This window comes from Notolabrus celidotus, chromosome 7 (genome assembly GCF_009762535.1).
Source record: "Notolabrus celidotus isolate fNotCel1 chromosome 7, fNotCel1.pri, whole genome shotgun sequence".
In the NCBI taxonomy this organism is placed as follows: domain Eukaryota; kingdom Metazoa; phylum Chordata; class Actinopteri; order Labriformes; family Labridae; genus Notolabrus; species Notolabrus celidotus.
In genome coordinates, this window is record NC_048278.1 from 33,003,765 (window position 1) to 33,030,140 (window position 26,376).

General features: G+C 41.9%; 1 protein-coding gene across 1 annotated transcript in view; it reads right to left on the reverse strand.

Annotated features, from left to right (window-relative positions):
* cacna1ia (calcium voltage-gated channel subunit alpha1 Ia) overlaps nt 1-26,376 on the reverse strand; it is a 427,222-nt gene that overhangs the window by 18,844 nt on the left and 382,002 nt on the right. The window contains exon 36 of the mRNA XM_034687815.1: nt 2,734-2,874. Coding sequence (XP_034543706.1) covers nt 2,734-2,874 — 141 coding nt within the window. The remainder of the gene's footprint in view (nt 1-2,733; nt 2,875-26,376) is intronic.

A 26,376-nucleotide genomic window follows, 5' to 3' on the forward strand; every position in this document is an offset into this window, starting at 1 on the left:
TACTTTTATAATACTTTGTACAATAATATTGTTATAATATATTTTATAATTTTAATGTATATAGCACTTTTCAAAACAGGGTTACAAAGTGTTTTTAAAATAGGATAGAAACTAAAAGACAATAAAAGAGAAATGGGAGGAAGACAAATAAAAGGACAATGAAACAAGGACAATAACATCGTGGACGAATAAAAACAACAAAAGATAATAGATTAAAAATATAAATATTAATATATATAACACTACTAAATGCTGTGCTGGCATTCCAACCCTAAAATACATGAAAATGATATTATACAACATGTTTAATAAATATAGGAAATCATTAGTAGAAGGAAAAGTATGGATATAAATGTGTTGAATCTTTTGAGCACACTGGCTTTGTACAGTGGCTCTCTCTATCTGTAGACATACAAACAAACACATAAATACATATCAGTGAACTGTAAACAAACAGCCCGTGGAGGATGATGTGGATTCAGTGAGACGTTTGATCTTATATTGATCAGAGGATACAGATGTGTACAGATGTGGGACTGACACACACACACACACACACACACACACACACACACACACACACACACACACACACACACACACACACACACACACACACACACACACACACACACACAGTCTCCTCCTCTGAATGATATTTGATGCTCAGTGTTGCTGTTTGGTTTGGCAGACATCCACACATTCAGGAGATTTAGTCATGTGAGACTTTACCTTCCATCACATACAGCGTGACTAATGTGATGTGTTAAAGCCACATACATTATGGGATAGACAGATTCTCAGTCTGTTTTTCACACATAGGGTTTGTTTGTTATGCAGACAGGGTTTCTGTGAAGGATCTGACTGCTTTGAAGCTGAACAGCAGAGCTCTGGTGTTTATCTTGGAGTCTGAAAGTTGCTTCTTTTGGAGTACAAAAGCTTGTAACTGGGGCAACGTACAGAACATCACTAGAGTACCTGTCGTCTTTCATACTACTCATCCTACCTGTTCCACAAAACACCAAGGAGGGGATCCATTAAGAATGGGTTGCAGAGGCTAATTGCACCAAGAATTGCACAAAATTGCCCCCACTATCTGCTCCATCCTAAGGTCCAATTCACAAAGTACGTTACCCAAAAATATCAAGGCACAAAGTCGCTCAGAAAGTTGTGTAGCTGCATTCAGTTTGCTCTGGTTTCGTGTCCAACCTGGTTAGATAAAGGTTACATTAAGAAAAAGAAATGAAGACCTTGTGCTGCAACTTCTGAACATATGGGAAATATGACGTTTTTATTTTGCCATAAGTTGAATTTATATTTGTATTTAAAGCTGGGGTTGGTAGTCTCGGAAAACTAGCATGAATTTGAATGTAGCATTTCCTCAGGACTCCGTCTAACCCCTCCCCTCCTCCCTCAGAGCTCCTCCAAAACGACGCCGCTGACTTGCGACCATATGATCGTGACCGATTCAAAACCGGTCCTCACCAAAACATTATCAAAGTGAAAGTTCAAAACAAAAACAAACATGGCTGCTGTTAGTACTCACAACTATCATGCTAGCATTATCCAGTTGTACTGGTGACACGATATCAGGAGAAAAGTTATAATACATATAATACTGTAACAGCTCTACTGTTAAATGTTAAACGTGTTCAGTGTAGATGTTCTTAATTCCTACAGTGTTGACGGTCAGTGAAGGCATCAGAAGAGGTGTAGAGTGTGTGAGCTGGAGAGAGGAGAGACAAGAGGAGAAGTTCTTCATTCATTCAAACATTGATTGTTGTTTTGTTGGTTGGCGTGATCACGGCCGACAGTGACCGGTTATTAAAGATCAACGTGTTCACGAATCGGCTCGTCATCCCTACAGCATCCGGACAGACGCTACAGTACATGTACATTTTCTGTAGGACTTACTAAATGTCATTCATTCTTCTGCTTGTCAGAGCCCCCGTGGTGAGAGCTTTTTAGACTCTGATCCGGACAACAGTCCTGAGCAAAGCACCTCATCGGGTCAGAGGGGACAGGCCCGAGGTCGAGCGAGAGGGGCAGTGAGTAGAGTCAGGGGAAGCAGAGGCAGGAGACGGGAACTCAGAGTGCACGCCAGGGAAATGTACGCGCAGGAGGCGGGCAGAATGGCAGGACGGGATTTGAATGGTTTAAAATTTTGGCACCCAAAAAACAGTGATTGCTTGGTGTTTTCCCAGGTTTACTCCGGCTGTAGATAGTGTCTTTTTTTCACTCTTTTTTAGGAACACATTATGTATTGATTACCATCAGGACATAAAGATCATTTTAACCAGTATAACAAAAAGTGTATCTAAATCTGATTACCAACCCCAGCTTTAAGAGCAATAGATTATGTGAAAGTTCAAATGTGGGCTTTAAACATGCTTTACCTTTGTATGTGAATGTGTGTATTAGCAAACACCAAAGAGTTACACTTGTTCTGGATATTACAGAAATCTGCAGGATTGACGACTTCACGCCTCTGCAGTTGAACTTCACTCATCATTATTTGTGAGTTACAAAGTATAGGAAGACATTTAGTACATGTAGATAAAAGCAATGACAGTTTACATGATACATATCATTCTAAACTCTTAACCACACATGTGAGTTGTTAGAAAAAAAATTCTGATGAAAGTCTTAATTATAAAGACTACATGATTAAAATCAAGAGCTGCACAGAGAGGAGGGACGTTTGCATGTAAGTGTAGATTCGACCCCACTCACCTCTTGTGGGTGGCTCTTGCAGTCCTTGCAGACGGGAGGAGAGCAGTAATGATGGAAAACTGATCCAGAGAGGTTGTCAATCATGTCCCCTTCCATGGAGTCCTTGATCAGTAGAGACACACTGTCAAGCCACTGGCTCTCCTGCATCAAACACACACACAAACACTTTGCTTTGACCTTTTGTATTCTCACATTGAACAGAATCTTTTATTAGAAAAAAGAGAGGAGGAGGGTGTGTTGATTGAGCTTCAATGCAGGCAAAGCAGTAAAGTCACACACTCTGAAACAAACTCAATAACTTATTTTTTTTTCTGTTATAAGTATTGGATGATGTCACATGCATACACACATTACATCTGGAAATTTTTCAATGAAGAGCAAAACTAAACATCGCAATTTTTCAAATCCATTGAGTCCATGGTGATACCTCAAAGGTTTTTATTGACACAATGTGTCACTGCTTCAAGTCTCTCTGCAAAAACAGGCTAACACTTTGATGCTAACACTGATGCTATTAGCAAAAGGGCCAAAAAATTGACTTTTCTTTTTGAGGAAGCTGACAGGTTTCAATGCTGAGAGTTTCCTTTGCATGATTCATATTCTATATTTACTCCATTTTAACTTTTGTTAATGATCTGTTGTTGTGGTAAACTTTAAAAAAGCACTTTAAAAAAACAGGGTTATATCATCAAACTTTGCCAAGACATTGCTTGCATGAACCTTTAAGATCTTGGCCGTGTCCATCAAGTCAGAGCTACTAAGAAGGCAAAGTCCATCCTTGAAGGCTTACAAGTCTGTTTGGAACAAAACAACTTCACAAAGATTTAGTGTATTTGAGAAAAATTGCAAAAGATAGAGATTTCATACCAGGTATGACAGACCATTTATTTAAAATATGGGCTGCAAAAGGGCTGACCAGATTTAGCCAGGTTATTACAATTAAAAGGGAGGATTCTTTTGGGCACTGGTGGCCTAGTGGTCTAAGCGCCCCACATACAGAGGCTACAGTCCTCATCACAGGGGTCGCCGGTTCAATTCCCAGCCTGCAGACCCTTTCCTACATGACTTCCCCCGCTCACTACTCCCCACATTTCCTGCCTCTCTTCAGCTGTCCTGTCAAATAAAGGCAAAAAGGAAGAAGAAAATTAGCCATTAATGAGATCTCTCATTTAAGTCTCAAATAAGACTCATGTCATGGTCTCAACTATTTCTCCAAGTGAATTTTAGGAGAAACTAATGAGGACAATTTAAAACTTGAATGAGGCTGAAATGAGAATCTCAATTTTGTCTCCAGAGACTTAGAAGAAAAAGCCTTGAGCAGTAAAATTTTCCTCTGGGACCTTCTTCATGTAGAGTTTACAGGGACGAGGTTCATTTATGCTAGGAGGCCCAGATCAAACCCATATCTGAGATCATTTATGCAATCAGCTGTTGGGTTCTTAAACAATCTGTTGGGTTGTTGCCATTGCACAAATACGAAAGGACTGTGGGACCTTGTGTCTCACATCTCACTGCACAAATCAGGATCATATCCATGGGATTTGTGTGTTAAAATGATATGCATGAAATTAACTTTGATTATTAGCTGTATTGCCTGTGTTGTGATATGATGCCTGTGGGGACTTCTGTTGCATACCAAATTGCCCCTTGGGCACAGTAAAGATTTTCCAATCCAATCCAATCCAAATATCCCAGAACCAAAAGAAACCCACTTGAATGGAATCAAATGAGAAACGACCCTACTTCTCAGTTGATTTGTTACCTCATTAAACATTTACCTGATAACTTGATCAGAAGATGTTCGTTCAGAAATTACGGTAGAAAAATTGGTACTGTAATGATCTGCAAACAGGATAGAGATCTAGCACTGAGGGATTACCCAATGCCCATATATGGTCACGTTTCCTCCTACATAAAATACAACATCACCTGTCCTACTCCTCACCCTCTATCTTACCCTTTGTTCCTTAACTACGACACCTGTAATGACAGCATCTTGTGTTGTAATTATTCACAATCTGTCGGAGCTGGTGCTCTTTAAGAGATGCTGCTGGTAAGTTGATGACTTCTGCCTGCTTAAAGTCATGCCAGAGGCAGATGAATGTCAAGGATGTGTGATTAATTGCATGATCACTTTAAATCCACCACAGGTCCACTCTTAGCGAGGTGTTAAAGACCTGATATTCCCACTGTGTGACACCGCTGAGCCTGAAGTAATTGTCTGAATCCTGTGTGAAGACTTGTTGAGGAAATGTGTTAGGGCTGATTATATATGATACATAAAGGGCAATTATTATTTTTTCTATGTGTGTATCTTTATTCATCCCAAGTTTCACCTCTGTGCTTGACCATCAGCCATCCGGGCACTCACTCTCTTTCCCTTGTATCTTGCCATTTGTGTTTGCCTGGCTTGACTCCACTGCTCTTACTTCTCTTACTCTGTCCAATATTGCATGCCCAACCATTCTTGATAGGGGACCTGCCTTCTTCTGCTTTACCAGATGTTTCTTTGGTGGAATCTTCCATCATTTTTAGAAACTTAACACAATAAATCTTGTATAAACAGAATCTGTCTGAAGTGAGCTTCAAAAGGAAACTATTACTTTTGCATCTTCTCTGTGAGCGGTTGAGAATAACCAGGCTAAGAGATCAGAAAGATTGCAATATTTTTCTCCAGCAGAAGAAATTCATGAATACTAAAGTTACAAAAATCTATTCTATTTGCAAGTGCACCAAAGTATCTGACCAATATTTCACTTTAAGTCATCCAATGGGGCGTTCACACCAAACTCAATGTATGAATTACATATATACTCAATGTAAAGACATGAACAGACAAGAGTTCTGGTCTGGCGCCGCGATACGTGCAGAAGAGGCAAATTATATGCCCAAATAATTTGCAAGTGTTGAAAAATCTGAACTCCTGCAAATAATTTGCACCACAATAGCCAATCAGCATCTAGGGATGTATGATATGACTTACAGAGCAGCAGAGATTAATTCATCTGGAATATACAGTATATGACAAATTGATTCTATCTCTGTGCAGCTTCCCCAAACTTTGTGACACTATCTACTTTTTATTGGGTCAGGAATAAACAGGAGCTCACTGTGAGGAAAGTGAGTGAGGAGGTCTGATTATCTGGTAAGTTGTGATAACCTTTGTCTGTCACTTGCATCCAGCTATCGATTGTGCAAGTTGGCATCGCCCCCTTTAGCATCAACAGCTTCCCCCTTCAATGTACGCAAGCTTCACCTTGTTTGATAACAACAGACTGGCGTCGCAACCCCCCCCCCTTGCAAAAAATTGCATCCTGGGCACTCGCATACACGTGATTTTAAAAATGCACTTTAAAAAGCACTTTAAAAATGAATGCACTGGTTTCTTTTAATCATTTTAAATCATTAGTTTTAAAACATTTAACCTCTGATTGTACCTGTTTTAACTAAGCGTGCCGGATACGGCCCTGGTGGTGAGGCTTTCAGCAGAGTGTCTGCCCCCTGGTGGCTGGCTGCAGTATAGGTAAAAAAATCCGTCTCCTCCATTCATTTGAATGGGGGAGCAGTCAAACTTTAAAAAATAAATACACGTCGTACGAATGTTTCTCACATCCGTATGCTGTGGAGATATGTAGTTAGTATTTGATTGTTTTGTGTCCAAGGCCTCTTTTTTCTGAAAAGTTTCTTTTTCATTAGTTATTAGAGGTTAAAAAACGGGGTTTTACTTCCGGGTTTCCTTTGATTCACAGCCGCCGTAGAACGAAACTTCAAAGGGCACACAGCGTCTCGTGACGTTACGCTGTAGGGAGGAGCTTATTTACAGTCTATGGTTTTAACTGACTTTGTGTAACATTATTTTTCAATGATTTTAACATTACTTTTAATTGTTGTCTGTTTTTAATTGATCATCATTCTTTTAGGGTTATATCTTTTATTTGCTTGTCATGCATTTTAATGTTTCTTTTATATGCTTGTCGTCATTGTAAATGAGGGCTTGCTCTCAATGATTTTCGAGTTTAAATAAAAATAATAATATTAATTTTGATGTGCCAATTGAGCGATAAACACAAAACATTCTCACGCTTGTATTCGTGTGAAAAGCACGATTGTTCACGTCTGGTGTGAACGCGACACAAGGTTGTGGCACCAGGTTACTGTCCTGCATGTGATGTTACTTTATTTGAGGTTGGGTTGCAAAAAATTGTGTTGCGCTGCATTGCATTGTGATGCTTTACAGTGCATTGGGTTGCACTGTGTGTTGCATTGCAAGGCTGCATAGCATTGTGCCAGTGTAGTAGTTGAGTACCCAAATCCGAGTTCGAGTCGAGTCCTCAGTCCTCTGTGTTCGAGTCCGAGTCCGAGTCCAAGTCACCAGAGAAAAATACGAGTCCGAGTCCGAGTCGAGTCCTCATGACTTGAGTCCGAGTCCGAGTCGAGTCCTCACCGATAATATTATATATTACAAGGAGGGCAGCCGTTTGAATCCAAACTATTGACTGTTAGACTGGCTGTGTGGGACCTTTTGGATGTGTAGGAAACACATTTATTTAATTAACATTAGTGTTGGAGCTATTTCCATCATTTTATGCCATAAATATAAATTATTCTAATACATTCATAATCATTTTACTTTATGTCATTTATATGTTGTTGTTTGTATTAAGGGCAATGTCATGTGCATTATCATTATTTTATTTTAGTAAGCATTTTGATAGTTTGATTGTTTTCACCTAGATGGGCAGATAAGATAGGAGGGGCGGACACAGGGAGAGGTGAATGTTGTTGGGTTTTTTTTTTACCAGAAGACGTTAGAGCACGAGGACGCTACAGACTGTTTAATGAGAATCTATCTTGTTTAATAAGACTTCAGAGAATCTGAAGTTTTTACTGGACATTTGAAATGTGTCTGATCCTGTTCGATCCGCTCTCCCCCAGCGCTGTGGCCGGTTTGATTTTTCAGTTTCGAGTTTAGTAAATTGACGAGGTCTAACTGCCACTGCAGTGAGATTCTAATGAAATCCGGCCGGTGTGTGTGGAGATTAATTTATGAATGAAGTCACAGCGTTGTGTGACGTGCGTAAATGCGCTTCAGCTGCGCTTCAGTTGATGAGGGGACACGCTCAGAGATTCTGCTGCACTGGGATCACTGCCGGTGTCCAATAAACTAACAATAAATCAAACAACTTAATAACTTTGGTTTAGTTATTTTAGTCGCTAATATTACCGTTATACTAACACAGTAAAGTGATGAACGGTCTCAAGAAACTTTAGCATCTCTCTCACTTTTCGGTTCATCCTGTACAGATGTCTGTTAAAGTTTGAGCTGGTCTCTTTCCTTGATGGGTCTCTTAAATCTCCAACATGTCGCTCTGCTCTCGCTGCATTTACTGTGAAATCTTTGAAAGAAAAATGAACGGCTGGTAGCGTCTTTTAATCCTGGCAGACGTCACGTGCACGTGCATGCAGGCGAACACTCATGCCAGCCCTCGCTCTGACCGGAATACATTTTATGAAACATAGAAAATCTAACATGAACATTAAAACAGTCTGTATCAATATATAAGCCAGAGTCCTCCTCTCTATCATCCGGGTCCTTTTGCAGTCAATGCTCGAGTCCGACCCCAAGTCCGAGTCATCAGCGCTCGAGTCCAAATCAAGTCACGAGTCCTGCAAAACGTGACTCGACTCCTGGACTCGAGTACTACAACACTGCATTGTGCTTTGTTGGCATATACAAAATTGGAATATTCTATGTTGGGAAATGTTGCTATACCTTATACAATTACACTTTTTGCAGTGATAAGCTGGTTAGGATTTGTTCTGTTGCAATACATCCTTTTGTGTTAAATTTGGTAACTTTAAGCTTGTGTTAAAACCAGAACTGGGTAAGCTATAGGGCTGTCAAAATTGCTCCAAAATGACGTTCGAATATTCGCTCTAAAAAAATCCCATAGGTTCGAACCATTCGAATATCTACATTTGCGCATTATGTCAATAACAGGTGGACAAACTAATACAAGGAGACATAACTACCATAACTAACATACCTACACATTACAAAACAAGTAAATGACCTAATGGTCTATATCTTAACACTTTTAAGACCGTAGACCTCTCACTCGCCCGCCCCCCTCCCCTCTCTGTGCGTAATGCGCTGAGTGAGTGCTGAACAAGACTTGTGCGAGCAATTAAAGGTCCCGACTCTTGTCCCTAATATAGGCAGGCTTCATTCAGTGATTGAAGCAAATATTATTAACATTAATTGAAGGTAAAAACGAAAAAGTAGTCCACTAACATTCTTGGTGCTTGTATAAAAAAAGAGGAAAAGCTGCATTTTATCCCAGTGTCACTGATGGCCGGGCTCTTTTAGTCCACTGTCAATGTAGGGTCTTAGGCCTGACAGGTTATTTGCCAAAAACACAAGACAGTCAGTGTGAAGAGGCCAGATCTCTTTTTATTCACTATGTTCCCAACGGAGGAAAAGACGCGTTCAGAGCGCACTGAGGATCCGGGGACGGAAAGATTTCTCTATGCCGTCTGCTTCACGCTGTGCATGTGTGACTCCTGTGACCTGTCCCTGACCCGTCATGCAGTGCGCCCACTCGCCGCTGATGTGTTTTTTTTCCACAGTCGAATATTAATTTTCACAATCGAATCTCCGTTTTTTTTTAATATTCGAATATATATTCAAATTTAGAATATTCGTTGACAGCCCTAGTAAGCTAAGAGCAAAAGGCTGCTGTCGTACTTAATACTTAAGTTAGATAATGTATGCATGCACATTATGTTATTAAGATAAACTCTTAACTTACTAACTTAAGGTTTCTATTGTGATACAAAGTAAAAGGTCAAAATGGATTTGTGGTCCCACGTGGTAGTTTGAACTCTCCTCTCTTTGGTCAAAGTCCAGTGGTTCTCTACCATACATTGCCCCAGTTGCCACGTAAAGACCAGACTCATACTGCACCACATCCTCAGACTTTCAAGGAACAGTGTTCCACCACAAAAAATAATCTCAAAGACTTTCTAGCATTATCTTCCTTCACACACACTGCAGGCTTTCAAGCTGTCAAAGATCATTTTCATGCATTGACATGCTATCTGGTTTCTCCAGTAGCTAATTTATCTCTTTAACTTCTCACTTAAATGTTACATCTTTCCACGTTAGCTCAGCCTTCCCATCCAAACTTTTTAACCACTGTCCCCTCCAGCTGTTCTTTCCCACCTCCCTCCCTCCCTCCCTCCCTCTGTACGAGACTTACTGCTGACGGCTGCGAGGTGAAGAGGGCAGTCACAGTCGATAGCCAGACCTTGCCGGCTCCCACTGATGTACTACACACGCACACACTCACACACATTGTTTCAAGTGTGGAGAGACGCACAGCCAGGGGTGAGGCAGCCTGATTGATTAGCTTAGCCGGGGGCCATGGTTTGCGGTAAATGGTGCCCATGACCCTGTTTGATTCACTGCACTGCTATCTGATTTTTACCCAGCTAGAGATGCTTTCATCGACTCTGAAACCTCAAGCTATGGATCGTCTCTATCTTACAAAAATCTCATCATGCTAATGACATTTGTCATGCTATGCATGAAATCTGTCCAAGAAATGTGTTTATACTGTATTTGTTCATTAAGATAATTAGCATTAAGTATTTTATTTCTTATCTCTTCACAATAATAATAGATAATAATAACAATAACTGGGATTTATATAGAGCCTTTCAAGAAACCCAAGGTCGCTTCACAGGGTCAGGTAGGGGGTCAGGGGGGTAGGTGGGGACAACACTAGCTAACGGGGAAAGGCCTTGATGAAAAGGTGTGTTTTGACTGCTCTCTTAAAACTGTCCAGGGTCAGGGCGCTGCGGATGTCAGGAGGGAGAGAGTTCCACAGAGCAGGGGCTGCCACACTGAAGGCTCTGCCTCCAAAAGTCTGCAGCTTAGTCCGGGGGATGGAGAGGAGACCCAGGTCCGAAGACCATAGACAACGGCACCTGTCAGTGGGTGGGACATTTTAAGCAGCAAGTAAACATTTTGTCTTTGTTGGTTTGTTGAAAGCTGATGATATGGGTGTTTAAGGATGTGAGAGAGTTTGATAAGGACCAAACTGCAGCTCTTGTGGGGTGTTCCCGGTCTGAAAAGGTTGGTGGCTACCAAAAGTGGTCCAAGGAAGGAGAATCTGTGAACTAGGGACAGGGTCATGGGCAGCCAAGGTTCATTGTTGCTTGTGGGGAGAGAAGGTGAGCCAGTGTGGTCTGATCCAACACAAGAGCTGCTGGAGCTGAAAGTGCTGAACAAGTTTATGCTGATTCTGAACACACAATACATCATGGATTGTTGTGCATCATGTAGCAGCGTGGCTACAGACCGGTCAGGGCGTCCATGCTGACCCCTGTCCACTGCACAAGAGAGCCTACAATGGACATGTGAGTATCAGAACTGGATCACAGAGCCATAGAAATAGAAGAAGGAGAAACATGGAGGAACAGGATGAGTTCAAGGTGTTGACTTGTTCTCCAAATTCACCAGATCACAATCCAAGTAAGTGTCCATGGGATATGCTGGACAGCCAAGTCCAATCCATGGAGGCTCCACCTCAAGACTTCCAGGAATTGAAGGATCTGCCGCCAACATCTTGATGTGAGATGTGAGACCTTTGGAGGTCTAGTGGAGTCCATGACACTTCAGGTTTGGGCTGTTTTGGCTCTGTTTTTTCTTGTGTACCATTATAACCTTTGTTTTGTTGTTGGAACAGGAAGTCAAGTTAAGTGTTTGCAGTTCCATAATTTGACGGTCACTTTTTAAATTTTTAATTTAGAATTGAAAGAGTTCTGGTGATAATTTTTATATTTTCCAACCATGTTTGAATGGGGCTTTGATTACATTTAGGGGGAAACAGTCTGAGGCAGAACACATGGGACAAAGAGCAATCCTGGAACACATCATTGTTGTTGCCCTTTGCAGAGCGGCACAGCTGACTAAACACACACTTCAGTCCGCCAGCTCACATGAAATGGATTATTATGTGGAGCGCTAGAATTGAAGGGCGGATATTTGGCTTCCAAACACTGACTTTCTCACTCGCCACAAAGAGACACCAATCCTGGCACAACAGTGTATGAAGAGAAGACAATAACATGCAAACAAATGCATTGCAATGCTCAGAGCCAGGTGTACATTCATGAGGACCAAAAGGTTGAAGAAGATCACATATATGATTCAAAATATGGGCTGAAATGTGTCCTGCAAAAAAAAAGTCTGGCTCAATCTCTGTGTTTTGAGTCTGTTACTGTGTGCCAAGTATGTTTTTTGCCATGGATGTGTCTAAGGAACCAATTTGTTGTAAGTAATCTGTCTCTTTTGGTCCAATCAAGTCCAGCACAGTCAAAAATATCAGATTGGATATTCTGAAAAGTGTTATTTTTTCCCTTTGGTGTGTTGAACTGTCATTCTTTGATGCCCTGCAGGCTTCATTCAATCTAATTTAACCACTTAGTGTCCCTTTAGAGATACTTGGTTGCCTTTTCCCACTCATGCTCTGTTCATAAATCAACATGATCATCTCCAAATGGAGTCATTAGATGAGTCTAGAGTTTCCAAGAGCATGAAAGTGCATTCTTGGTAACACAGGTCTCCCCTTTGGTAAAGACATGTGGGGAGTAAACTGGAATGATTCACTACACCTGATGATCTACAGCTGTTATCTTCAATGTGACATTGTCAGAGTGAAGACCAAAGTGAGACAAGTTTCTCTCCTTATAGTGCAGCCTAAAGGGAATCATCTGTTAACATGTATCTCTGTGTTTGTTACGGTAAAATGTGTTTTGAGGTTGACCCTTGAACTGGGTGGCGCATGCGCGGTGTGTGGTTCTAGCGCGGGGAGACAGCCGATGTGTTACGTTGTGTGTTTTTACCTGAGCGGTAATAAATGATCCGGTAACAAGAAATAAACGTCGTGTTTATTGGCATTAACATTGGTAGCAGAGGATGGCTGCTAATTATAAAATCCCGCCGAGGTTTGATGAAGCCAGGCCATATGAATGTTGGAAAAATGAAGTCAGTATATGGACGCGAGTCACGGAACTCGACAAAAAGAAACAAGCCCTCGCTGTAGCATTGGGGCTTGAAGGGAGAGCCAGAGAAACGGCAATGGAGATACCCGTAGAAGATCTGGACAGTGATAACGGTATGACTACGCTGCTAGCCAAATTGGATGGTGTGTTTCTAAAGGAGGAAAAAGACCGCGCGTACGAAGCTTATTCTCATTTTGACGGGATCAAGAAAGACGGCCCTGTTTCAATGGCGGACTACATTATTGACTTTGAACAGCGGTATAACCGGATGAAAAAGTATAATATGACTCTTCCAGATGCGGTGTTAGCATTTAAGCTGTTGGACACGGCCTGTTTAGACGAAAAAAACAGGCAACTGGCGCTGACAGCATGCACAGATTTGACGTTCTCATCAATGAAGTCAGGGTTGAAGAGAATCTTTGGAGGAAAGACGACAGGCTCTTCAAACGGCATACAAGTAAACCAGGACGTAGCCTTCTTTACAGAGCAAAGGCAGCAAGGAAGAGGTAAACGGATCGCAGCATCACAGAGTGGACAACAAAAGCAGCCATTGCAGGGTACAAATCCACTGGATAAATTCGGTAAGAGATCAAAATGCGCCATTTGTCAGAGTACTTTTCACTGGGCCAAAGACTGTCCACACAAGAGTGAACAAGTAAGACTAACTGAAAATGTGGAAGAATGCAACATCACATTGTTTACAGAAGCTTCCCCATCTCACTCAGAGATTTTCTTGACGGAATCTTTGGGATCAGCTATTATTGACACTGCTTGTACTCGAACAGTTTGTGGAGAGAAATGGTTGGAAAGCTACATTAATGACCTCAGCAAAGACCAAGTCAATCGCCTTTTGAAAACGGAAGCCCCCAGTTGTAGGCCTTTTCGTTTTGGAGATGGAAATGTTGTTCACTCAAACAGAAGAGTAAAGCTACCTGCCAAGATAGGACAGACAAAATGTCACATTGAAACTGAAGTAGTCCAAGCTGACATCCCACTGCTGCTGAGTAAAGAGTCTTTGAAAAAGGCAGGAACTGTTTTGGACATGGAGAAAGACAGGGCTGTAATGTTTAAGAAACCTGTTCCTCTTGAATTCACCAGTTCCGGGCACTACTGTGTGGACATAAGGGATAAAGAGACAGAGAGTGACGAAAGATCAAAAAAGGATCGGACAGAAGATGAGGTCCTTGCAGTGACAGAGAATCTCTCTCCAGGGGAAAAACAGAAAGCACTCCTGAAGCTCCACAAACAGTTTGGCCACGCATCTGCAGACAGACTACAAAGACTCCTCCTGAGCTCTGGGAATAAAGACAAAGAATGCAGTATTATCTTGCAAAACATAGTACAAAACTGTGACATATGTTTGAGACACAGGAAGACAAAGCCAAAACCTGCTGTAGGTTTGCCTTTAGCTTCAGAGTACAATGAAACTGTAGCAGTAGATCTGCATCAGCTGGAACCCAGTGTATGGTATCTTCATATCATCGATCATTTCACACGTTTCAGTGCAGGAAACATTGTGAAAACAAAGAAGGCCTCTGAAATCGTCAACTCCTTCATCCATTCTTGGATAAGTGTCCACGGTCCACCCAAGAGGCTATACAGCGACAATGGTGGAGAATTTAATAATGAAGAAATGAGAGACATGGCAGAAAACTTCAACATCGAGGTCAAAACAACAGCTGGATACAGCCCATGGAGCAACGGATTACTAGAAAGACACAACCACACCCTGACAGAGATCATCCAGAAGGTGAAACAAGAAAATGGTTGTGACTGGAACACTGCACTTGACTGGGCCCTTATGGCTAAGAACAGCATGCTGAATGTCAATGGCTACAGCCCACATCAACTGGTGTTTGGACAGAATCCCAACCTTCCCTCTGTACTCATTGATAGACCACCTGCTTTAGAGGGTACTACTGTAAGTACTAGGGTAGGAGAACACATATCAGCCCTGCATGCTTCTAGGAAAGCATTCACAGAAGCTGAGTGCTCAGAGAGGATAAGAAGAGCACTCCGCAAACAGCTTAGACCTACAGATGACAAGTATGAGACAGGAGAAAAAGTTTATTACAAAAGAGCAGACTGTACTGAGTGGAAGGGACCAGGGGTAGTCATTGGTCAGGATGGAGCTGTGGTATTTGTACGTCATGGTGGAATTCTTGTGAGAGTACATCATTCTCGACTTTCTAAGATTAACACACATGATGACGAAAAGCAAACTACACAAGATGATGCAAATAGAGAGACAGGTAGTGAGAAAGGCATTGTAAACAATGCAGCAGATATTGACCTGAATATAGAAGATGAACAGGGCAACACCAGTGAAGGTGAAGTTAACACAAGTGATATGACAACACCCATGATAACACAAACTGACAACACAAGTGGAGAGGAAAACAATACAGAAGTAATGTATCCTTCCACAACACAAACTGAAAGAAAACTCAAAACAGGACAGACTTTAACATTTCAGAACAGAGATGATGGGATCCTTCGAAAAGCCAAAGTTTTAGGCAGAGCTGGCAAAGCCACAGGGAAGCACAAACACTGGTATAACCTGCAATATATTGAACCTGATGGTTGTTATGGTCAGACAGAACCAGTTGACATTTCATGCGTTGACAGTCTTAGTATTGAACCAGAAGACAGAGAGGCTGATGTACTTATAACCAAAGACATCTCTTTTGACACAGCTAAACAAGAGGAAATAAATAACTGGCACAAAAATTGTGTTTTTGAAGAAGTAACAGATGCAGGTCAGAAGTGTATTTCCACTAGATGGGTCTGTAGTCTCAAAGAAACTGCTAAGGGTATTGTACCTAAAGCTCGCCTTGTTGCCAGAGGTTTTGAAGAGCTTCATATTCAAGACTTGCAGAAAGATTCCCCAACCTGTGCGTCAGAATCTCTAAGGTTGTTGTTAGCAGTAATCTGTCAAAACCACTGGCAAATACATTCAATGGACATCAAATCTGCATTCTTACAGGGGATGGAACTGTCCAGAGATATCCATATCCGCCCCCCTCCTGAGGCAAACAGTGAAGGTGTCCTATGGAAACTGAAGAAATGTGTATATGGTCTTGCTGATGCATCACTATATTGGTACAACAAAGTAAAAGACATCATGTTAAAGACAGGTGGTAGAATCTCACAGGTGGATCCAGCAGTCTTCTATTGGTTAGATGAGCAGTGTAAGGTTACTGGGGTACTTGCATGCCATGTAGATGATTTTCTTTGGGCAGGCTCGCAAGACTTCACATCTGAAGTGATTCCTCAGCTGAAGTCTGCATTTCTTGTTGGGCGTGAGGAGCATGAAAACTTCTGCTATGTGGGAATAGACTTTAATACTGCTGATGGTGTTGTACAGTTACATCAACACACCTACATTGAGAATCTTCAACAGCTCCACATGCAAGCAACTCGTGCCACACAGAGGGATGACCCCCTTAATGAAATAGAGAAAGAGCAGCTTAGATCAAAAATAGGACAGATCCTGTGGGTTGCTAGACAGACCAGACCAGATGTTATGTTTGATGCCTGTGCTCTAGCATCAAATACCAAAAATGCCACAGTGCAGTCTATTCATGAAGCGAACAAAGTAATCCGTAAACTTAAGTCTGAAAAGGTGACTCTTAAGTTTCAACATCTGGGGAACAATGATGCTCTAAACTTGGTTGTTTTCAGTGATGCTTCCCTTGGAAACCTTCCAGATGGTGGGACACAAGGAGGGGCTCTCCTTGCTCTAATGGGGGAAGGAGGGAAGTTTTCTCCCCTCTATTGGCAATCCAAAAGAATCAGACGTGTAGTACGGAGCACCCTTGCAGGTGAAACTCTTGCTATGTCAGACGGAATTGACAATGCTGTTTTCTTAGCAACTCTCTTTTCTGAGCTCACCACTGGAAATGCTGAACTGAATGCTCCTTCGTTGGTCTGTGTGACAGACAATCACTCCTTGTTCGATGCTCTCAAGTCAACGAAACAGGTCACAGAGAAAAGACTACGACTGGACATAAGCAGCATCAAAGAGCTCATGGAAAGCAAGAAAATCAAGAAAGTACTCTGGTCAGATACAAAGGCCCAACTTGCTGATTGTCTCACAAAAAAGGGAGCATCAGCCCTGGTGCTTTTGAAGGCACTAAGCGCAGGACTATGGACTCTGAGCTAAATACTGTATTTACTGAGTATCAGGGATCTACCCTTCAAAAAAAAAAAACAAACAAACAAATAACTAATATGAAAGGAAGGGATTGTTTTGTTTACAACTACTGTGTAATTGTCTGTCAGAAAACAGACATGTTAAAAAGCATATATATATATTATTTTTCTTTGTTTAAAGTACAGTGAGATTGTTAACATGTATCTCTGTGTTTGTTACGGTAAAATGTGTTTTGAGGTTGACCCTTGAACTGGGTGGCGCATGCGCGGTGTGTGGTTCTAGCGCGGGGAGACAGCCGATGTGTTACGTTGTGTGTTTTTACCTGAGCGGTAATAAATGATCCGGTAACAAGAAATAAACGTCGTGTTTATTGGCATTAACACATCTGGTTGTGTTATCTAGCTCACTTCATAAGGTGTCACTGGTGTCTGAATGGGCCAGGCTTTGAATCTGCATCAGCATGTAAAAGGTTCAATCTGCTCTCATTTTATCACTTGAGAATCACTGCAAAGCTCAGGCCAGACGTGTCAAGAGTCAAGCTTGAGATGACTGTTCATGCTTCTGCTTCCTCTGGGTTAGATTACTTCAAATCTCTAGTCACCTATCTCTGCAACTCCTCTTTCAACCACCAACTACAAGTGGTTCAAACTGCTGCAGCTACACTCAAGACGGTCTCATGTCACACCCATCCTCATATCTCTGCAGTGGCTTCCCATTAAATTCAGAATCCAGAGAGCTGCATGGTCAAGCACCTGCTTATATTCAAGAGCTGCTGAAGCGGTAGAACCCCAGCAGGACTCTGAGGTCCTCTGATCAGGGAGACTGTGTATTTGAGGTTGTCGCTCACAGACTTTGGAATCGTCTTCCACAGAAACTGAGAGCGATGGACACTGTAGACCTTTTTAAAAAGGAGTTAAAGACCCAAGACCATATTTCTCCTGTTTTAGCATCTTTACACTGGCTCTCTGTATGTTTTAGAATTGATTTTATTGATTACTTTTAAAGCTCTCCATTTATTTTCTCCCAGCTACATAGCAGACATTTTAATAGAATAGGTTTCGAACCCCTTGAAACTCTAGAACGACCCGCCAAAGGAGATCACGTCCCCTGAGTCAGTGATCTCTTAAATCACTTCTTAAAACATACTTTTATCACAATAGAACTTTATCTTATTTGAGTTGAACAGTTTAAAAATAAATATATTTTATAATAATTGTATTCCTTTAGGGCTCTTTTAGAGGAATTTCACGTCTTTTATTTCTTGATCTTGACTTGTGTGATTTTATGATCTGCCTGTTTTATTTTGCTGCCCATGCAAAGCACTTTGTAACCTGTTTATTGAAAAAAATCTATAAATACAATTATTATTATTATTATTATAAGTTAAGACTACCATTTGTTTGATTTGTCTATATCTGCTTTCAAGGTGACATATCATGCAAAATGGAATTTTTTAATGGTTCTCTACCTGAATTATGTTTCCCTGGCATGTCTACAAACCCCCCGAGAATGAAAAAAATCCATTCTGCCCCTGTTTTGATTTCTACACCTTTCTGTAAATGTGTGTGAAACGAGCCGTTTCAGACTTCCGTGTTTTTGTTACGTAACAACAATATCCAGACTGTCACGGAGTAAGAGCTCGGAGCTTGTTCAGCCCATAGACTGTATAAAATAATACTGAATCCCTCCTCCGTTTTTCATTACCTGCACAAATGTGTGGTAACAAGGAGCTTAGGAGGGAGGCATTCTAGTTGTAGGCTGTCTTAATAAACACAAAGGTCGGTTTATGCCCCACGTCTGCAGATTTGAAGATCTAGTGGATGATTTTTATTTATCATGGATAAGTGCTAGCCCTAGTTAGCATAGCTACATAGCTACATGTCGTAGCTGTAGCCCTGTACCAAGACACACGTCGACATACTGACAAATAAAACAACAAGAAACACAGAATCTGTGACCAATCCTTCAGAAAGGTCCCGCTGCCTTTCTGGTAGAGGTCGGTTTTACTCCCCAAGCCTGCAGATTTGAAGATCTAGTGGATGATTTTTATTTATCATGGATAAGTGCTAGCGCTAGTTAGCATAGCCACATAGCTGTGTACCAAGACACACGTCTACATACTGATAAATAAAACAACAAGAAACACTAAATCTGTGACCAATCCTTCAGAAAGGTCCTGCTACAGGCGCCTCCCCGTCAGGATCAGATTCTGGATCAGATTCAGAGGGTTGAAGTAACGCGATCTCTGAGCAGCCGTGTATATTCAGCCAACATGTAAACATTAGATCAACGTGCTGGAGAGCCGAGGCACATCCACTTCCTGAGGGGGCGTGGTCAGAGAGAAAACAGAGTGTTCTGAGGAGGACTGAAGAAGAGGGTTTTTCAGGCATGCCAAAACCGGATTTCAAAGTGTTTTTTTGAGCATAAACTTTAAATACATGTTTTGGGGACCTCTTAGACCAATATATATTGATGAAAAAAGCGTGATATGTCACCTTTAATGTAATAGTTTGTTACAAATGTCTGTTGCAGTCGTGCTGATTCACCTCTTAACCTTCAACTGTAAGGCACTTTGTGATGTTGGTTCTTGAAAGGCGCCTTAAAAATAAACTTTACCTACCTACCTACCTAATGATGTCTGTCATTGCTCTGTTTTGTGCTCTTGGTTGGTTGGCTCTTAACATATTTTGTACATAGACTGTATAATAAACGGACGTAGTCTCCATGACGTCACCCATCTGTTTCTGAAGCACTACTTTTAAGCCAATCGCCGGCAGAAGCCATATTGGAATTGCTGAACCCAACCTAACTCTGTCAAGCTAGTGTGAGGTAAAGAGGCTGGGTTTGAATGGGTGTGTATGTGGTTTCTGTTGTTTCTGCATCCAGCCTCAAGCGGACGCTCAATGAACTGCATTTTACAACAGTTCTGCATGGGCTTCATATTTATCAGACCAGAGGTTGCCACTTGGTTTTGTATCACGTCTCTAAAGGGAAGAGTTAAATAGGTCTGAGGTGCTCTCCTTCCTCTCACTACATCACAGCTTGGTTGTAAACTGGATCATCGTTGGTGACTACAATCCACAGTCTGTTCTGTCTACAAAGTAAAAAGCTGCTTCAGATGCAGTTCAAACTCTGGAGTACTACGTCCACTCGTATCGAGCAAAGAGTTGTGCTGCGACTTCAAAGTCAGACGGTTTTCTGTGGCAAAAAAAAGAAACGGCAAATAAAAAAGAAGAAGAAAAGAGGCATTGACGACAACTGGAAAAACGACACAGTGGGAACACTACAGGGGTCATGTTATGGGCTGTGGTGACTGGGAGTACTGGGAATACTTAGTTAAAGGTGAAATATAACAGCTCTGAAGGCTTTTTAAAGAAGGTTATATATTTAATTATTGCATACAGGTATATGCATATTGATATAGTGGAAATAAACCAGTGCAAATTAAATCAGACATGACATGCCTGACATTTATTATTTATTTAACTTTTTGACCTTTAATGAAGAACTTTGTGATATTATTCAAAATCTGTAATTACCCTTTTAACTTATCAAATCTGACTAATGAGGTCAAGTATTTTGACATTTGTTGCTCACATGCTTGATTAAAAAGTTAAACATCACTCTTAGGTGTGGAGTTAATATCAGGCTACTGTATAATCATTTTCAAAAGGCAGCATTTTTATTAATATTTAGTTTTTGTTGGATGATTTTATCCACTGAAAAAGAAACTACAGCTGGATATGAAAGCATATTACTCTGACAGTGTGCCCACATTTTGACAAAGCAATTTGCTTTTGAATCAGAGCAGAGATTAACAATACAGCTCATATAGAAAAAACACTCAGAAAGAGTTCACTCTCTTTTTTACTTCTTTGGTTAAAAATACCAAGAGGCTGACAGACAATGAGCTCCACGCACAATGAGAATGTGGCAGAGTCCGCCACCCACTCACAATCTCACTGAGTCTTCTAACCCAGAACGTCTCTCTCTCTCTCTCTCTCTCTCTCTCTCCCTCTCTCCCTCTCTCATCCATTGATTCAGTCTCATCTTTTAAGATGGATGACCGTTTTAATTTCCGTTGGTTGGAACCAAAGTACAAGAGGTTATTTGGGTTCATCAGTTTTACATCTGCAGTTATAATCCACAGCTAATTGGTACAAAGAAATCTCAAAGAAATGGGACTGAGTTCAGCTAACTCCAGCCAAAGTGAGTGCTCATCCTGAACGCTGAGGCAATTATAGTTATGACAAGTGATCAGGGTTTTTTAGTGATTGTATTTTAGCCCCAGCAAACTGTAGCTTTGGAGCTGACCCTTAGATGGATGTGTGATAAAACAACACTGCCTACATGTAGACATTAACGGGATGGACAGTCCAAAAGGCAGAAATGAAAGCAGTTTTAAATTCCTGTTAGTACCACTACCACAACCTTCATTGTTCATGTCTCTTTGGCTTCATGCATTCGTGAACACAATGTCCCGTATGTAAATACCTGTTTGGACTGAAAAACAATAGAAACACAGGAACAATTGAATAACTGTTTTTTTTAGGCTGGCCACAAAGTCAAGCTCGGCCAACAGAACATCAGCTGCTCTTATCACCAGCCTCTATCTGCTTCAGGCTGCCTCCTCTTCCCGCTTCCTCTGCAAACCCCCTTGCAACCCACATCCACCACAGCTCCTCCTTTCTGCTGTGTCTGATTTTACCAGTGTCATATGTATCATAACTGATGCTCACTCTGTTCTATACATGGGTCTTTGCTAATGCTCTCCCTGCCTTGGCTTTTCATGTAAGCACATGAAAGAGAGGGAAGGTGTGCTCTCCCAGCCTCAGGCTTTGGTATTGTTAGCACATGGAAAGGCAGGGAGCTCCCAGAACAGAGCCATACCCCCAAATATAACGTATTGCATGCAAATGATTAATTATTTTTGGGATGAGAGCGGTCCTCACTGAATTATTATTATTAAATCTTCTTGATTCAAACTCCAATTGTAATACTTAAGTCCAGATTTTCTTAGTTATTCATGTGATTTTATAGTTGTTATTGGTTGATTAGTTTCTGATATGCCTTTTAAATGGAACCTTTAGCACTTTTAGAATCTATTGATTTGATTATTTTTATTGTTATATTAGTTTAAGGATATTTTAGTATGTTTAGCACATAAAGTTAAAGTTAGTAAAACTTATTCTTATGCCTTGTACAAAGAGAGCACACTTTACCAAGTCAAATTCCTTGTGTGTTCAAGCATACCTGGCCAATAAAGCTGATTCTGATTCTGATTTTAAAGTAGTTTGTTCTGGGGCGCTGGTGGCCTAGCGGTCTAAGTGCCCCACATACAGAGGCTATCCAGTCCTCGTCGCACAGGTTGCCAGTTAGATTCCCAGCCGCGACCATATCTTGTATGTCCTCCCCCACTCTCCACTCCCCAAATTTCCTGTCTCTCTTCAGCTGTCCTATCAAATAAAGGCAAAAAAGCCCAAAAATATAACTTTAAAAAAAGTAGTTTGTTCTGTCTGACATCTGTCTTGTAATTCTGTAATGACCTAACATGTCACTTACTGCAAAACAAGTTTACCTACGGGTACAAATAAAGTAACCTGAACATGATTCTTTCACAAAAGGCTGTTTCTGACACCACATCTAAAAAAAAATCAGATATTTTAAACTTGTTGAAATTGAACATCCCAGAAGAAGAAATCAAACGCACCCTTTTGCAGGCTGTGTGTTTAGGAAGTTACGATGGATGGGCTTGCGCTCAATTGAAATTAGTTACAAAGCCATCCCCTGATTGCCACCTCACACACAGCTTGTCTGAGAATGAAACAGAACATCATAAAACCTCACAACTTATTCTGCTACACATTTGACTTGGGAGATTTTGCAACACATGTATGCCTGCCAAAACCCCACAGTACTGTTTTTCTATTTACATAAAGCTCATCAATAAGTCCTCAACCTCCTGTGAGTAAGACTTTAGGTTACTTCCCTCTATATGTTTCTATAATAGAGCTCTGTGTTCCCAGCTCCAACTACAAAGACAGAGAAATAAAACCACATTAACACCAGTGCAAATTGCTTCTTTCTTATCAAGTCTCCATACGGCTTGCCAGCCAATCAGTTGAAAGCACTCAGCCTTTTCTTCTTCTACTAATCAGTTTTTGTGTTTACGGGGTCAGTTCTAACGAGCCACCTCGCGGTTTGCTTTGCACTGCTGTCACCTGCCAAAAACACAGTCCAATACTGAGGTAAACACTCAACTCTACCCGCCACACTCCACGCAAACACAGCTTTTGTCACGGCTCACAATTAACCAGACGGACATGTAGTTCAAACGCAGTCAGTATCTCATCCACTCAGTCACTTCCTTATTCTGTGACTGTTTATATCCGTGCTCCTTTCCCCTCTCTACACTCCCTGGTTTCTGCATATCCCCACCTCTTCTTTGTTTCCGCCTTGTGTTTGTTTATTTACATGCTTCCTTTTCCTTTTTGCCTCAGCAGGAGTACCTCTAAAAATACTTGTTTCCATGTGCAGGTGCTATAATTTTATGTGAGCGTGATTATAAATGCAGCTTGCACTGACTTGCTGTTTAAGATGCAGCAATCAGGGAGCTGAAGAATGAGAGCCACTACCGTCACTGCCCCCCACTCACGGTATTTTTAGAATGCCGGAGACAGCGGCCATTTCATATCTTTCCTCGTGTGTGTGTGTGTGAGCACGTGGATCCTCTGCAGGAGTTTTTTTTCTCGTGGTGTGAGAGTGTTTTTATGCCTACGAGTAAAAATCATCGTCACCTTGTATTTGCACAAGTAGGGCAGCAGTATTTCATGAATAAAAACAACTCCAGATGCTGTTCAGAGCCACAGAGCCTGGCACCATGTGCAGAACCAACTGTTGCTGCGCATGAAGTTAATGAAGTCTTAAAATATCCCAGAAAAACATGTCAGTCATGTTTTCTTAGCAAGACAGTGAATGCAACATGTTTGTACTCTTTTCTGAGACTTGTCTGTCTGAATCCGGAGATGCTTTTGTTCCAAGTCAGAGTCAACAAACTGTCTGTAAGAGACGTTCTGAAGCCATTGAGGTTCCTGAGGTTACCTAGGTTGGAATATCTGCCAATACTCTGAGCCTGATTCACTAAAGTTTGTGCTGCTTTGCGCCTGCTTAACCTGTGCAAATGGAGACAAGACATCATCTAATTTACCAAGCATGCGCAAAAGGTTTAAGCACAATCTGCACTGCAGAGCAAATAGCATCTCTGTGCACCAGTGTTCCATCCATCCATTATCTTGACCGCTTATCCCATTAGGGGTCACGGGGGGCTAGAGCCTATCCCAGCTGGCTTCAGGCGGAAGGCAGGGTACACCCTGGACAGGTCGCCAACCCATCACAGGGCTAACACAGAGAGACAGACAACCATTCACACACACACTCACACCTACGGGCAATTTAGAGTGACCAATCAACCTGGAAAGTATGTTTTTGGACTGTGGGAGGAAGCCGGAGTACCCGGAGAGAACCCACGCATGCACAGGGATAACATGCAAACTCCACACAGAAAGGCACCTGCCCGAACCAGGAACCTTCTAGCTGTGAGGCAACAGCGCTACCCACTGCACCACCCTGCAGGCCCTAGCATACAGTATATTCAAATGAGCTATTATGCATTCATCTGTTGTAAAGTATGCCCCTTGCTATGCAACTAAGCCTTGTTGCAAAACTAACACAAGCACAAACAGTCACATACAGGGACACAGGACTTCCACCAGATCCATGTCTGGCCCGTCTCCGATCCGCTGCGGTCCGTCTCCGTGCTCTCTCGTCCATCAACACCCCCTGGATGCGTTTTCAGAATGCAGCATAGAGCAGGACCACCGGACGGCTGGAGTCATGTGACAAGGACAAACTTCCTTTAACAGGCAGACACCTCCAGCAGGACCAGACTTATGTTAGACAGATATCTGCTGAGACCGAGTTGGGATTGGAGAGAGGGATAGAGGAGACGAATATAGAGAAAGAGTGAGAGGGATAGTTGTAGTAAAGTATGGTAGGGCCTGGCCACTCCTGACATGCTGACTCAGCTTAAAACGTTTGAGTACCCTTCATTTTTAACATTAAAACTTCATGTTGGGTATTAAAATAGCATTGATTGATACATTTTTTTACTCTACATTCAAGTTAAATCTTTACTTCATCCAAAAATGTTTACTAAACAGTAAAAAAAAAAAGGAACTTTATTTGTAGCTTCAAATCCTACTTCGCCTCTCAGCGCCAAGTCTATTTTCGATGGAACCCCGCGCCAGGCACGCGTCAATCTGCACAGAAAAGACCGACCTGGACAGGAAGTCATGTCATGATCCTCATCATGGCAGCCCTCTCCCTCTTTGTGTGTGTGTTTTGTCATTTCCCTGTCTGTTACTCCTCCTCCTGTGTCTCTTCCCCTTGTTTGTTTCTTGTGGGTGAATGTGGACAGGGTTTTCAATCTACAGGCAACACCAGGTGAAGCCCATTCACTAATCAACCCTCTACTATAAAGCCTCAGTATCAGTGGTATTCTGAGTCCGTGGCTCCTCAGCATTTAACTTTTGCTTGTCTTTGTGTGTGTTTAGCTGACGTCCTTGTGTGTTTGCGTCTTGCTGCAGAGATTGCCGTGCATGCTTCCCGCTCTCGTGCTGATCGCTTCTCTGTCTGCTGCTGAACCTGCCTGCCTTTGTCTGAGCTCCTGTTTCCCTCTGTGTGAGTACGCTGGAGAGAGGGACTGCTCCGCTCTGTACCCACGGCGCCATTACATCAGGGTGGATGTCACTCCTACCTCACGCAGCGCCGTCATTGTCACGTGGCTGACTCCAAATAAAAGACTTGTATATTCCCAGTTGATCTATGCCTGATTTCTGCTTTTGGGTCCAGTTCTGGTTACAATCCATAACAAGTCAAAGAGAAGAGATGGGTCTTCAACAAAGATTTAAAACATTCAACAGTTGGGGACGATCTTAATTGGAGTGGCAAGCCATTCCAGAGCTTGGGGGCCGCTGCTGCAAAGGCTCGGTCTCCCTGGGTTTTAAGGCGACTTTTAGGCACATCCAGGAGTAGCTGGTTTGTTAACCTCAGTGCTCGGGTTGGGTTGTGAACATGGAGAAGATCAGCCAAGTAGGATGGTGCCAATCCATTTAGGGCCTTGCACATTAAAAGCAACTTTAAAATCAATCCTGTGACGGACTGGGAGCCAGTGGAGAGCACGCAGCACAGGTGTGATGTGCTCCCTCTGTTTCCTGCCAGTCAGGAGGCGAGCAGCCGCATTTTGTACAAGCTGCAGGCGCTGAATAGACGCCATGTCTAAGCCCACATACAAAGAATTACAATAATCAAGCCTAGCCGTAATAAAGGCATGTACAACTCTCTCTAGATCCTTAGGA